We start from the raw sequence: 16964 nt of genomic DNA on the forward strand, positions 1-16964 counted from the left end.
GCTATGACGGCTTCAACATCTTACGAACGGAAAGTTTTGTTAATAGGTTCTCTCTGCCTACTCCGTTAACGTGTCCCATAGAAGAGAAATACTTTTTTTAAAAATTTAAAATTATTAAAAACAATATTTCAGAATGTAAGATATTTTTCTAGGGCATTTATTTATATATGTAATACAATACATTGTTCCATGAACAAGGATTTTTAGGTTTTCCAAAGGCCCATTATGAGATTCATATTATCCTTAGCTAGAGCCCAGGCTTAGCCGTATTACGAGAGTAAAATTTAATAATAACACTTCGGCTTTTATTCTTTACTCCAAATATTTGTAATATCGCAATACATAATAACTTCTGTAACGAAATTTTATTATATGAGATATTTAATATATTTCATATTTATCACATTTTTTAATTTGAAATGTAAAAAAATATTTAATAAAAATTATATAAAATAATGTAGATGTAATAATTTTGTATACTATATTAGTAGGGGAGACCGGGAACTAATTTAGCATTTTATTTATTACAGAATTAATATTTAAATAAATTTATTATAACCAAATAAAAATTACATTCATGCTTTTTGTATCAGAATCTTTTTTTGCTTGACGCTGTATCCCGCACCTAGCAGGCAAGCACAGGGCAGGCAGCAACCCTGGAAACCTGGAAACCTAGTGTTAAGACTAGACTCCGTTCCAATTAAGACTCTTTCGTTCCCCACAACAACCCAACAGATGTTCCAGATATTCATAAGTTTTTCATCAAATTTTAAAAAAATATATATTTCTTTTTGTTTCAGGTTTTATAAGCTGCAGCGAATAGAGAAACAAATTGTTTATACACACATACAGTAAAATAGTAGAGTAAAATAATAGAGTAGAGTAAAAGAAAACACCAAATTAAATAAACGTGCCTATAGAAGTAAGGTGATATTGGATTAAGAATAAAAAAGTAACTATTAATAATAACTACTTTTTATATTATAATATAGAAAACTTATATTTCAATACTTCAGTAAACTTAAATTCACGTTAATTACGTGTTACTAACACGTAATACTCAAGTGAAGTCACGTAATAATCAAGTGAAGTCACGTAATAATCGGTTCAAGTGTTAAAGTGAAGTCAATATGCTGCCAGTACCGCAAGATCGGATGTCTGGACGTCGCAGTAGCTCCATAGTTAGTAGAACTCTACTGGGTCGACGTGCATCTGTTTACGTGACGAGCAACCAACAAGATCCTTCGAAGGTAAAAACTTAACTTTAGCTGATTTCTCTTAAATCTGCTTCCTGTATAAGCAAAATTATCTTTGTCAAAACTATACCGCTAGTTGAATTATGCTACATTTATAAGGCAGTAGTTTTTTTTATTAATACTTATAAAGCTCTTAACTGCTAAGCGTAAACGACCTAACCGAGATAGACTTCTGTTTTTTTTAAGAAGTATTCTTTTTTCTTATTAAATATTCTTACCTTCTAAATTTTTTTTTATAGAATAGAAATGAATAATTGCTATATTTGAACAAAACTAAGCATTTAATTCATCAATGTTACTAGAAAAAGTAAATCTGCGATTGTATACATCATTTCTATGTTTATGTTTTAAACAAACTTCTTTAGTCTATTTTTAATACATTTAATGGAAACAAATATAACAAAACTTCAATTTCCCAACATAATTTCGGTTGGAACTGTACGCGTGACTAAGAATAATGACTTTATCCACTCTTTATAGCGGAGGCTCTGAATTTGACGGAATTGTGTAATCCCAAAGGTGCAATTTATGGCCTCAAGTTTCTGAAGTCGATTACGAAACGACCTCGAGATCCGATAGCCATTGGCTGTAACATGTAACAATCTTTTGTTGATGTTAGTTTTATTTATTTCGGGTCATTCAATTTCAACTGAAGAAACAAATGAAAAACTAAAGGTAAGGTAAAAATATTATTAAATTAAGTGAGTAAAATTAATATATAGTTTTTTATTTTATAATATTTAGCAACGTAGGTACGTATGTATCGTAGGATTCAAGTAAATAAACAGTGACGTACAATACACATATTATACGATTTTTTTATAAAGAATATTTAATTTATAACTTAAAAATTACTTTTATATATACCAAATTAATAAGATATATAGAATAGTTTGTTTTTACAAACTGTATTCACAAATTTATCTTTCCCAAAGCTTATTAATCTCAAAGGATCGGCTTTTATGGGGAATCTGGTAACAGCTGAAAGGAATTTGCATTATAAATCCACGGAACGAACGTCAAATGGGCTTGTTCTTGAATATTGGCCAGATTTGGAACCATTATCATTAAAAGTTATGACCTATTATTAGGTGATTGCTTAATATCAATGGAACCTAACATATAAGCTTTTTTATATAGAAAATTACATTAATGAAAAATATATATTCGATTTGGTAAATAATCGTAGTAAATCTTATTCTTCTCTTAGCTCCTTCACTATTAGGTACTTATAACATAAGACATAAACAACTTGAGAAATTTAAATTTTAAGCCAGACTAAGCTTTATATAAAAATTGACATACAATCCAGAACAGGAATGGCCAGAACCGTGTGTGAACGCGTGTTCGACTCTCATTTCACCAGTTTTTTTAGATGAACTCGTCAAACTGCCGTTAGCCACTGTATCCTTTTTTACATAGAGTGTATGTACATAGAGGATGGAAAGGTCATCAGATACGACGCATGGATTGACGTCTATTCAAAGAGCAGCTAACCTTATTTCACACTTGTCCATAATAAAATATAAAGGATACTTCTTTCATAAATTTATAGCTACATCTTTAACACCAACTTTGGTTAAATATTAAATACTTATATAGGCCAGTCTTGGGGCAAGAGCACAAGCGTGCGAGTATAAGTGCGACAGGTTGTGGATTCAATTTCCACTCGTGCAAATGAAATATCTAATATTTTCGTTTCCTTGCTCTGGTAAAAATTAAATAAAGATACGATTGTTTTTGCTATTTAAATTGATATTTTTTAAATCTTACATTACATTTCTAAACTACTCCCAAAACCACTTTATTTAACTATGTAAAGTAAAATCATAATATTCCGAAAGCTACTAAGAAAACTCGTTAATTCGCGCACGAAGTCGTTTTACCAAATCATTTCCAACTGTAATAAGACACTAATGCCTCAGCCTCAATGTAAATTTGGAATGAATGGAAACCAACAAAAACAATCTGATGTTACAACGGAGCAATCTAAGGTTTCATTTTTAAGTTTTCTAACTTGCCTCCACGAACAAAATAAAAAATAAACATTTTGTTCAAACAGTAAAGTAAATGAACAAATTTGAGAAATCTCTATATTTTACCGCGAGACCGTCGTGGCCCAGGGACACAAGAGTTTGACTTTATCGCGACGGTTCTGGGTTCGATCCCCACTGTTACAGTATATAGTTATTATGTTATTTTAGAAATATTTTATAAATATTTATATGTTAGCTGCTTATGATTTACTGAGACATGATTCTGAAATATTATATTTATATTCAAATAGTAAATGAAATTGTTTACAAGGCAAAATGCTATTCTAATCAGATCAAGAAATATGTAGATACAATTTAAAACTATACTTAGATATTTTAATCTTAATATTTCTTGTGCTAAAGAGTACGTTTCAATCGTTTACAATATAACATGTAAAATTTATTATAAATAATTTACACAATATCCTCTTTTGAAGTTTTTTTCTTGGTAAACAATTTCGATAGATTACCCTATAAATCAATTATTCTAAACTAACAAACGTGTTATCTTTATATTGTTATATTTTATTATTAACAAAAATGTAAGTATATCGCGTATTTTATTTAAAATAAACGATATACTCTGAGGCCAGTCGCTTCACAGAGACTCATGCTAGCGACTATAAACGCGGAGGATTGTGGGTTCGATTCCCACTTAAGGAAACACATGATGCCTCCAAAATTCGGAGAACGTCTTAACACTAGGTTCCCAGGTTCCATCTGCCTGCCCGGCTACGTGCGGGATACAGCGTGAACTTAAAAAAAAGATAAACGATAAAAAAAAATCTTACCATTTTAATACATTACGCCTAAAAAGTTTTGAAAAGGAAACTAAAGTGCTCCGTCAGTCGACATGTGTTTATTCATCCTCGTGTGATTTATTTTTTCGGGTCAACTTTCTATTACAAAAAGATATAAAATAAAAACATGTTGTTGTGAACAATGTTCATATATGTTACATTTTACGAGCCTGGAAGAGGTTATATAAAGTACTTCATATATAAATATATACTGCATTACTGATCATATTTAAGTTTATGTATTAAATTTAATAAGAAAATAAATAAGTACATTTTTTAATAGGAATTAATTTTAGAATAAAATATTTTTATACTATGAGAGAAACAAGACATGCTGTATAAATAACGCTATTCTAATGCTTTTACTAGATTTTCAATGTTTGCGCGTAAACACTACCAAGATTGATGCTGTATTCGTCTAACAGTAGTTCGAGTTATATGTTTGTCCATTATTATTATTACACCAAACAATCTCCGAAACGATGACTTTGAATCATTATTCGCCTTATACATATTTACTTCTAAAGTATAAAATGTTCGAAGATTCCTTTTCAAAAAATAAAAATAATTCTATTGTTGTTTTAATTTATATACTATTATTAATAATAATAGCAGTAATAATAACAGTATTTTGGCCATCCAAATAGTGATATAGTCACAAAAATAAATTGAATTAATTTATTATTATTTAATTCATTTATAATATTCATTTATTCTAGAATTTTAAATGTCGATTAATCGCTCGCTTATTTATATATTATAGTCAAAGAATAACATAACTCTCTTTAGAATATGTATACAAACGTTCATGATAATCGGTTGAGTAGTTTTGGCGTGAAAGCGTAACAAACAAACTGACATTCACATTTATAACAGTAAATATGATTGAAACGTGTATTATATTACGCCCAACAAATCGAATATCATTCGCTTGGAAACCTGCAATGTATCATCTTGTAATGCCTCTCACCAGAGCCATTTGAGTAAATATCTTGGCATTTCGTGGTGCAGATATCCTCCATTCGTTCCGAGTGCTTAGAGCTAAACATAGAAACAGTCTATCCTCACTCGACTTAAATGTTAGTGTAAATGTCATTTCTTATTGCGGCTTATACTGACACGAAAATGGTAGCATTGTTGTCGTAGTTAGTTCACTGAGTTTAAACTTACTGTTATTTTCTTATACTATTGTGCTTTAAAAGCATTTATAGTTTCGTGATATTGATATTATAGCAATCGTCTGATTTAAATCGGCAGCAAGTGGAGAGCGGAGTGTCGTAACACTAGAGTCCTGCCTACCCTGCTAAAATGAAAAAAATAAATGAAAATACTCATACAATGTAGAAGTGGAAATTTTTTGACTTCGAATTCACTCTGAACTTTAAGATCAAAAATTCAAAAATGAAACTGAAAGAATTGAAAAGCAATTTAAAGTGTAACCAAAAACATAAAAATTTGTAATTGGTTCTGAGAATCTATTCAAGTTTTCCCAGCATCCGGGGCCTACCGCGACGTACATATGTTACTTTGATACCCGAGCACGGGATAAAAGCAAATGGAATTTTGTTTCAATAGTTCTTTTCGTCGATCATCAACTATTTTGACCCAAAATATTTCTATGTAGAAGTCATAAAATATCATGTTACCAAAATTTTGTACTCCATTTTACTAAAAACATTTATAAATAAAGAATATAAATGATATATTTAATATTTTTATATCCTCGCACTGATAACGAGGCAAGTGGCTATGGGAAACAAGTGTCTTAATGAGAACAGAGTGTCTAAACAGTATGTTCCCAGGTTTCCTCTGCTTACCCTGATATATGCGGTATACAGAATGAAATTAAAAAATACAAATATGCTATACCCATAACTACTTTGAAACCGCTCGTCATTATTTCACATCAGTCTTAATTTGCGTGAAATCATAAAATCGTGCAATACACTTTGTGAGAATTAATTAATTTTGATTTAACAATTAAGCTTACGTAATGGCGTTTTAAAATAAATCATTCGAATAATTTCTTACTTAAATAAATATTTTAATTAACATTATTATTGTAGTTACTTAAGCAGCCACTAATATATTTATATTTAAAGAAAATAGAGATTTGACAACCATTTAAAATTTCTTTTTTTAATTAATTACATAAATGTTTATATACATATTTATGTTAATCAATATTATATCTTCCAAATTTTACAAAGTAGGTACAGGAAGCCTGTAATTTTCGTGCAATAGGCAATTTCAACAAAATATCTAACAGCTCGTCGGAGGGGTTATATATATTCTTACAAGCCAAACCATTACAGTCAAGACATGTACGAGATTTCAGATACAAACGCTGTGCAGCTCTCTCCAGACAGCACCACTTTACAATATAATAGCCTACACTTCATGTACAAAACATGGCCGCCAACAAAATAGTCCAGTCTTTAGCCTCCAGTCTTTAAGGTACCGATATAATATTTTAAACAAAGAACATTTTTTTATTTCGAGACTGTAAACTGTAGTGCAGGAGCTCTAACGAGTGACCGTAAGCGTGACAGGTTGTGAGTTCGATTTCCACTCGACGAAATTAAATTTTGTCTTATTTTCATTTCTTCGTTCTGTTGGTGTTAAGTTCTACTCAACACGGAATGCATCAAGAATTCGGCGGAAAATGGAGTACGGAGTGCAGGTTCCCTCTGCCTACCCTGCTAAATGCGGGATACAGCGTGAAGCTATCTATAACAGTAATATATCGTAATAAATATATTTTAATGTCATCTATTCTAGTAATAGTAAACGGGTCATATTAAATCCGTAATTAATTAGGCAACAAGGCCCCATAAATATAAGAGACGGTCAACAAATAATAAAATCAAAATACGCAATCAAGTTCGTTATCAACGTAATAGTCAACATAAACCACGGATGAATGATAAATTTTATCTATATGAGACTAGAGGGAAATATTACGATATCAATTATTATTATTTAACTTAAAATTTTCGCGAGTTATATTTAACATTTTTTTCGTTAACATTTCTCACGTTTTCAAGATTAAAGCAATGAAAGCTTTGTGGAGAAAACGTAAAAGATTTTTTTTCTTATATATCTGTCTAAATAAAGAGTCTGTCTTGTTTTAAAGAGACATCGTGTGATGACAGAAAGAACTTAGTGTAACCAAAGTAGCACGGGCTTTTATGTGAAAAAGTTGTGAAAACTTGCTTGTTGGTGTAATTTGAACTTACATTTGTCATACGAACTTACATTTGTCAAGATTTATATACTTATATTAAGAAAATATTAAGTAAATAAAAATAAAATAAATGATATTATACTTTTAATTAAGTCCGGAACAACATATTGCAATGTTAAGAGCAAATGTCAATCGATATACAACTATTTACTCGCACCGAACAAAATGAAACATCAATGTTAAACAAAAGGCAAAAGTAATTTATGTTCTCTATGTTTAAGGTACAAATTGAAAAACTTCTTACTTTTTATTTTTATTTACAAACCAAAAACGATCAAATTTTCAATAAGAAAACTGAAAGAGGAGATTGATGCAGGTATTCGCTTAGATGTAATTTTATCAGAAGCCAGGCTGTCTTTAAATTTGTCTGCCTGAACTTTATGACCGATTCCATACTACTTCTATTACTAGTAAAATTTAGAGCACAAAATTAGCGGCTTTGAGCGGGATTTTAATCGAGAAAAAGTGATTTTTGTTACCTTCACGCTGTATTCTGCACACAGCAGGATAGACAGAGGGAACCTAGTGTTAAGACTCTTCGTTCCACATTTTCCGCCAAATTCTGAAGGCATTGCGTATTGAGTGGCGGAACTCAACGCCGCGCTTTACCTCGACACCAGAGCGAAGAAATGAAAATATACTTTTAAATAAATATTTCATTCCCTCTTGTGGGGATCAAACCTATAACTAACCCCGTTTACAGTCACACACTTGTGCCTCTACGCCACGACTGGCTGGATCAATTTACATACAAACAAGTAAAATAAAGAAATAACGCTTTGGCAAAGTTTCAATTTTATGTATTGTAATCTAAAATGTAATGTAACCTAATATTATTATTAAAAAATACATATATGTATTTAAATCTATATTTATGACAATTTTCGAATCACATTCAATTACAACGACAATCGTTATATTGACTGTTTCCATAAAGATCAGTTGAACTTAATTAATATTCTATTAGCGCGTCTACTCGTATGTTAATTTTAACCATAAAGCTTCAACATGTCAGCCATGTATTTAAATGGTTATTATTTGTATTGTATTTTCATCAAAGCGATTATCTTAATTTATTTTATGACGTCAATGAGACTATTGGTCGAAAAAACAGTATAGAAAAAAAATAGCTTCTAATTCTCTTTTTTTTATTGTACAAACAATATTTTTTATATAATATTAATAAAAACCATCATCAATCAAAAACCAGTTCATTGTTTTACGTAAAATCCTGTCTATTTTCCAGATTGAAGCTACTAGTTTAGTATATGCATGTTTTTATAGCACAAATTTCATAGCGAGTGAGCGGAACGCGTTACATAATTCAACGTCCTCGGAGTCACTCCTCGCTGCTGCATTATTAAAACCAGCGAATTGACTTGCCTTTTAACTATTCATATATTAGGTACTTTTGGCGACACGAGATTATTATATTATTTTTATATGTATAAAAACAGAATTATCAGGTTATTTATAATCTTCATTGCTCATTTCGCAATTCTGCGTATTTTTTTCTAAAATTACAGTTTCCTGTTTTTATACTTCAAGAATTTTATACCCCATTTCGTTTTCTAATGAGCATTATATTATATGTTGAAGAATAATTTAAAAGGATAAAATAAATAAAATTAAAGCATTTGGTTTGTTTTCGATAAAATTTAATGTAATTAATTAACCGACTTAAAAAAAAATCAGCTTCACGCTGTATCCCGCACACAGCAGGGTAGGCAGAGGGAACCTAGTGTTAAGACACTTCGCTCGTTCGTATAAACTTGTAAGGGGGCACCCTGCAAGATTCGATCTTCTATCCTTCGCTCGTTTCGCTTTCTTTACTGTTTAAAAAAATCTCTTTGAAGAACGACTTAATTGCTTTTACATTTTATAAATTATAAAAATCCAATAACACAAAATTTTTATATAGAAATTTAATGGAAAGATAACTAAACAGATCAAATAAAAGCATAATAGTTATATATGCAGGCATAAATACTGGACCAAACCAAAAAAAATGCTAAATATAGAGAAAATGTAAACCGTATTCAGCGTGAAAACCCAATATTAATGAAATAGTTGGCACCTTATCTAAAAGGCTTTATTTATTTGCTTCTGATATCGGATCGACGTAGCGCCTCACGGCTCACCCTTTTAAGGGCTTTTGGTAAACTCGTATCTATAAGACCTTTCCGGTCTTCCACATCTTACAACTTTCAAAGCCTGTACGAAGTTTTTTCGCCATTTAAGCGAAATCAATATATTTGCGTGTTGGAAAGATCGGGAAACGTTTAGGAAGTGTTTAAGGTTTTATAAGTACCTACGTGTTAAGATTTATTTGTTTTTTTTTTTACTTTCACTCTGTATTCCGTACATAGAAGGTTAGGTTAGATTACCTAGGAAACCTAAAGCTAAGACACTCCGTTCGTAGTCCGTGAGCCAAACTCTTGAGGCACAGCAGGCATAGTGGCGGAACTTAACGCTTTGTTTGGTTACTATAGCGAGGAAAACGAAAATTTTAAATATTTCATCCCCCCGAGTGGAAATCAATCCTACAACCATCGCGTTTACATTCGCATGCTTGTGCCCCCGTGCCACAACATTCATTTCGACATTTTCTACACTTGAAATAATATTTTTTCATTTGTTTGAAAATAATATAAGAGACTTAAATGTCTCTACATACCACAGTAAACATTTAAATAAAAATATTTGTTTTTATTTATGTATTGGAATTTGAAATTACTAATAAAAACAAATTTATTACGCATCGTCTTTTTGGGGTCTTTTTAGAATATCGTAAAATTTTGTCTACAAACTTCGATTTAATACTAGAAGTTGTAAATTATGCATGGTTGGATCTCAGTTTAGAGAATAAAGGCAGATAGAGCGTTACAACCGTGACTCTACATAAATCGCTAAATTAAATATAAATTAAGGCAATACTATTTGATTTCTGTAGTAAATTACACTTCTCATCGATTAAACCTGACATGTGATTTCTAATTTGTTAGCTTATTACAAAGATTTATTTGGATAAATTAAATTAACTCACTCTACGTTAGTAGTAAAGATATTGATTGTTTTAGATGACATAGAGAACCTTATACTAAAATACTCCGTTTACCATTTTCCGCTGAATTCTGAGACATTGTTTGTTTAGTGGCGAAACTTAACGCCGTGCTTTCTAGCCTAGTCACCAGAGCGAAGACATTAAAATGTAATTTCCTCAAGTGGGAATCGAACCCACAACTTTCCGCGTTTACAATCAGATGCATGTGCCCATGCTCCACGACTGGCCTTAAAGTTATATAGAAATATAATTTTTAATAAAAAAAAATTTCATATTTACAAACTATATTGTATTAATTATTATAGGCTAAAGAAATTTGAAAAATAATGAAAATATTTGTCAATATGTGATAAGGATAACCTTAAGCACCTGTCATCCACAATGTCACTTGTAGTGTTACGTGTACATAAGCGATAAGAGGCTTCGCTGTTTATTTTTATGTGAAACTCCATGTGTTTTTATTCTGTCATAGCCATATATTGAAAAAAATAAAAAGTTTATTTTAATTGTCATACAATTAAAATATTAAACATATTATGCTTTTAAAAATTTCAAAATTTACGAAATTTTCATAACTATGTATTAATTAAGCCACATTAAGATACAATTTAAATTTTAGTAAAAAATGCACGATTGCGGGTTTTATTACTAAAGTTGAGAAAATTTAGAACTTTGTAGAGCACTTGGAGTAGAAATGCTCATGTAATATTAAAATAAGTTTCTTGAAATATTTAACTTTTATATATTATAGATTTATTTTAAAAAAATATTAAGCTACCCGGTCTAGTCACGCGTTTCATCATTTAATACCATTAACAAGCTATCGCAAAAGATTTCGATTATGATACAGCTTCGCAGGAAATTTAATCAGTGGCTCAAATCCTTAGAGCTAGTAATAACTGGTAAAGTATATTGATTACTTATAAAAACCCTGATCTCGTTTCAAAGAATGAGCTTACATAAAGATTTAATGACTTATAGAAAAAAATATGTCTAACATTTTGTTTCTTGCTTAAGACTTAAATTTTTGAATAAGCTATTGTTTTAAATATACAAAAGTCCACTTTTATTATTTTATCGACTTACAACAGTAGAGAGCGATAGAGGTAGCGTGGTGTAGTTGTTGACAATAATATTGACGCCTTCAGATTAGAAAAACGTCGATAATAATAAAATTTTGACTGGAATTAGAATTCGTCACTTTAAATTATTATATTTCTAGCTTTACGAACTAGCGAATCGAATCTCGCACATAGTAGGTTAGGAATAGGGGACCTGGGAGTTTAGTGTTAAAATACTCTTTTCCCATTAAGACGCTACCGTTCCCCAATTTCCGCCGAATCCTGGACGCATTGCGTGATGAGTGGCGGAATTCAACGCCGCGGCTCGTAAATAAACAAATATAATAATGTTTTTTTTCATATAAAACATAATTAGTTAGTCAGAAAGCGTAACTAAGCCAGAAACAATCACACAGAGTTAAATCGGCAAAGTTAGGGACAAACTGAGCCATCCACCATTCATTGGAACGACAAGTTTGAATGAAAGCTTTCCGAACTTGTGCGGGTTGAGCTAGCGTTTCTTTACGGGAGGTAAGGATTGAAATAAGGAATAATAGAAATATAAGAAAGTAGAAAGATGATTGGATGTTAATATATATACTATGCAATCTTTCATTACTGGGTCAATTGCTTTTCTTTTATTTTTCTGCCTTACGCTGTATCATGCATGTAGCAGGTTAACCAGAGGGAACCTAATGTTAAGACACTCCGTTCCTCACTTTCTGCCGAAACTTCGAGGCATTACGGGTTGAAGAGTAGAGCTTTTGCCTTGTTACTCTGGTAAATGAATAAATGTTAATTAATTTTCTCGAATGGGAATCGAACTCGCAACCACAGTGTTTAGATCACACGCTTGTATCAATGCGCCCGAAAGACTTCAATATACTTTTAATTTATGTTAATAATGTCAGTCCTTTGGGTAACGGTTACTGATTTTGCAAGCAGAGAAATTTCATAGTTGCACTTATAAAATGTAAATTTTTCAACCATATTACGAATTGAAGCTATATAACTTCTTGTTAATATCATATCTAAAATAATCTGAATAAATTAATTAACCTGAAATTAAACAAAACGAATTTGGTATGAAAAAATATATTTAATGCAAAAAATACTTGTAATCAACAATAACTCTACCGATTCTAATAAAATACGTATATTTTACACCTTAACATACTATTTGTTATATATTTTAGTAACTCAAATACAGTGTAAAACGAAAACGATCGCTCTATAAAGTGACAAAAAAGAAAACAAGACAGTATCAAACAGTCGACAAAAGCCAACAGGCTTCAACAAAACCCTAGTCTATTGAAGCGAGGACGCACTCAGTCCGACAAATCTCTTTGAATTAGAGAGTAAATTCAAACGTCAATATTGACAGATGTGGGAACGATTATGTGGGAACCTTAATATGGAGACGTCCTTGTTTAAGTACATATATTATATTATATAGAAACAAACTCCTAATTTGAATTTAGATGTGTCCCTTTCAAATTTTCGAATAAGTAACTTGTCGGTACAAGCTTTTATCGTTTATCCGACCGTGTAACAAGATCACGTATTTGAAATTAAATGATTTCGTTAACTCTTGTAAGAAAATAAATTGAGGCCAGTCGTGGCGCAGGGTAAACTCCGAGTAACAGGTTGTGGATTCGATTCCCACTCGAGGTAATGAAAAATTTAATATTTTTATTTTTTCGTTTTGGTGTCGAGACAAAAGTATGGCGTTAAGTTCCGCTACTCAACACAATATTATTACCAACATAAATAGAGAAAACCATCATATTATTGAATTCTAATATTTATAGATAGTAATTATTAATTATGATTAATAAATTATGATTTAATCGCCATCAAATTACCATTAAGAATGATAATTGCTATCACGTATACCCCACCCATCACAATAGATCTAGTGCCAGTGTGCCAGTCTTTGTTATGGAACGTGATGCTCCGTAAGCCTAGATCTATCATGAAGCGTAAATGTGGCTGACACAAGGCGGTGCTGCCATAACGCCATAAATAACAATTTGGTTACATCGTGGAGACACTGATTTATGAAGCTTCTCGTGTTTGAGGACTAAATTGATATTAACACTTAGGTAGCTGTGGCCAAGTCTGATAATTGCAACATTTACAATTCAATTATCAGTTCAATTAAATGGGAAGGCGATTTTAGATCTACTAATTGTAATAATTTCAAATAGAAGGAGATGACCTGTTTTAGATTTATTTTTAACGTTTCTATATAATAGTTTAAAGTTGATGTTAGAGATTTAAACTATTAACTTTATATTTTAAAGTGTCTGACGTTTTCATACTGAAGTATTGAGATCAAGTTATCTTTTTGTTATTTGATCAGAAACCATATAAAAAGTTCGTCTACCTTAATTTTAATATAATAAAAATTACTTAATTTTTAATTTACGTTCAATCATAAAAACTTATCTAGGTAAATGTATTTGAAAACATTAAATAACTTTTAAAAATGTCAACAAATTACAAATCATAGTACAAGTATTAGTAATAACAATAGCATAACTACGCTGATTATCATCATTAAGTGTCCCAAACTCCCACAGTCCTTTGTAAATAAGTATAATGAGTCTTAACTGGATCAACCATTACTGATACAGTTTTATTAGCATAGGAGCAATAATGGCAACCTATTAGTCCTTACAGCAAATGGTTATATTCCAAACATAAATTTATATGCTGTCTCGTTTACACTAAAGGATTATGAATGGGAGAGCATGAATTCAGGGATCTCAGCAAATGGGTAATGCTCCAACAAAACTTACTAAGGTCCGTTACTCAGCTAAGCCTTCAGATTTATGAAGTGGCAACATGTGGCTGTAAAATATAGACCTATCCAAACGGATTATGGATATTTGAATAAGTAATATAAAACATTATATGCTCTACTGAAACTTTGATTCATATAATATTCAAATGCGTTAATCATAATTGAGGGTCCATTATGCAAAGTGTTTGCATATTTTAACAGTTTGTTTATATATGTAGGTACTGAACGACAGAAATCGTTGTTGTGCATTTGTGTGGATGGCTGACAGGTAGATCTTCACTAAGTCAATATTTGTATTTTAAGACCATAAAAGGTCAATGGTAACCATAAATTTCTTAGCTGGTTCTTATTATGAGCTCTTTTTTAAAGGTAGACGATGTGTAATGTGTGAACAATATTGCATATAAAATAAGTTTTTTTATATAGCAAGTTTTATATCCCTCCTTTTGTAAGTAATTTCTTAATATACCGTTTGCCTACCCTGTTATAGTGTGAAAAGATGATAAGTTAAAATGGTATCTATTTTCCTTATGTACAATCAAAGACTTTTCAACAGGACCACTGCACATGAGTGCAACCTACATACAATTTATATGCTCTACTGGATAATATTTTTTAAGTGCATGCTTATAAACACGTGAATATACCTACATAAATATTACTTTAAATTATCTTTATTAAATGAAAATTATTGCCATAACTCTTTGTGGAAATGATACACAAATTCTCATACCGTTAATTTCCGTTTATTTTAATAATATGAAAACTCGATATATTTTGCGGCTGAAATTAAAGAATTTATTAATATTGAATCCAGTAAGTTAACAAAATGTGATTTTATTACGTGCTGTATGGTAAGCAAAGCTGTAAGTAAGGTGTAGGCATGCTTATAATAATTTAGGCGATATTATCAATATTGTGAAAAATTGAGTATTATATGATTGTATGAATAAATTGGCTAAGATAAAATTAAGTATATCATATTTTTTCTATGTAAATCCAACCACACAAGGAAAAAACACAGAAAACTTATAATTACTGAAAAATGCGTACAACGAATAATTTATCTCCAAGAGAAATTTCTACCAGAAACCCTAGATGTTGAGAGAAACGATTCGGCTGCGATATTTAACTTTAACTATTAGGTAAATAATTATAATTATACTATAGTATACAAGTATACTTAAGATTATGCCATATTCTTCATGGTATAATACCTACACAATGCACATAAACACAACGTGCAATTCTTTTTCTCAAGTGTCTACTTTACAACAAAAATAAATTAATATTTTACTAATTAAATACATAAAAACATAAGTACATCATTAAAATTTCGTATCAGAAAGAAAACGTCATTCGTATGAAAACAGTGTAAATTTACACTTAATAATTAAGATCAAAACACTTTTAAGCCCATAACAGTGGGAGAACAATAACAGAATTCGTAAGGAAAGTGAGGAACAGAGTGCCCTAGCACTAGGTTCCCTCTGCATACTGTGCTAAATACGGGATACAGCGAGAAGCTGGAAAAAACATCAATTTGTCCAAAAATCTACTTCTAGACGATTGCAAGACTCAAATATATTTGAAATCCGTAACATCCTATTAAGGGCAATAAATTGGTCTACAATTAAAATGGCGGCGGACATTGATTGATATACAGCCTTTTTACTCGCCAGACCTCGGACCGACCGAAGCGGAAAAAATGAGCCAGTCGTCCGACGTCCCGCCGTTAGATTTATTAGCTCCTTTAGAATAATGTTTAAGTATTTTTTTTATGATTTAATTTGAATATAAAGAAAAATAAGATGGGTACTAACGGAATAACGCTATTATCAGGACTATTTCTAAGTTTAAATTATTTTTGGTCGTAATTTTTGATTAAAAATACAATTTACAATTTTTATATAATATTTTTAATAGAATAAACAAAATAATATATTTTTACTACTACTTTTACTAGTTTTTGATATCGCAGTGAACGCCACCTAGCGGATACTGTGTGACTGAGATGTAACACTATTTTCATATAGTCATGAAGAGTCCCTGTAAGGATTGCATATTTCATGAAACTAGAGATAGATGTCGCTACATTTCTCGCACACAACAGGGGGTAGGCAAATGGAACCTAATGTTAAGTCACTACGTTTCCCTTTTTCCGCCGATTTTGGAAGCTGCCGTGTTATACTCTGTTTTCCGAGGATACGAACCTTTTGGAGAATAAGCTATAGTTTACTTAGGTATATTATTCTCTTTTCTTTATAAATCAATATTATTATGTTTTTATTATTAGCTGTTTTAAAGTATAAATAGAGTTTCTCATAATATTGCTTATATAATTATATGCTTGTTAAAACAATATATTTTTTAATCTTTTCTAACAAAACATTTAAAATATATAATTATATAATATCTATAGCGCTTGTTGACTCTCTTTATTGTTTAAATTATATCGAAAAATACGAAAGAGTAAGTATTATTTATTACTTAACACTTTGAAAAGATTTATTTATTTCAGAAATATAAACACAAAACTTTTATAAGACATCTTCGCCATGCTTCAAAGTTTTTCAAACATTTTGCTAAGTCTACTAAATCTCGCTTCAAAAAGTTCGTGTAACAGTTCCCATTATATATAATCTTACATCGTATCATGAAGAGCATTTAAATTGCCTACTTAATAAAGTT

The 16964-nt window shown here is 30.6% G+C and overlaps 1 protein-coding gene across 1 annotated transcript in view; it reads left to right on the forward strand.

Annotated features, from left to right (window-relative positions):
• The first annotated feature begins 804 nt into the window (after window positions 1-804).
• dcma (syntaxin-like domain-containing protein decima) overlaps window positions 805-16964 on the forward strand; it is a 49927-nt gene continuing 33767 nt past the window's right edge. Inside the window, exon 1 of the mRNA XM_085191543.1 lies at window positions 805-1250. Coding sequence (XP_085047669.1) covers window positions 1131-1250 — 120 coding nt within the window. The 5' untranslated portion in view covers window positions 805-1130. The remainder of the gene's footprint in view (window positions 1251-16964) is intronic.

This window comes from Heliconius melpomene, chromosome 10 (genome assembly GCF_056956725.1).
Source record: "Heliconius melpomene rosina isolate 202511_hmr_F chromosome 10, ASM5695672v1, whole genome shotgun sequence".
Taxonomy (NCBI): Eukaryota; Metazoa; Arthropoda; class Insecta; order Lepidoptera; family Nymphalidae; genus Heliconius; species Heliconius melpomene.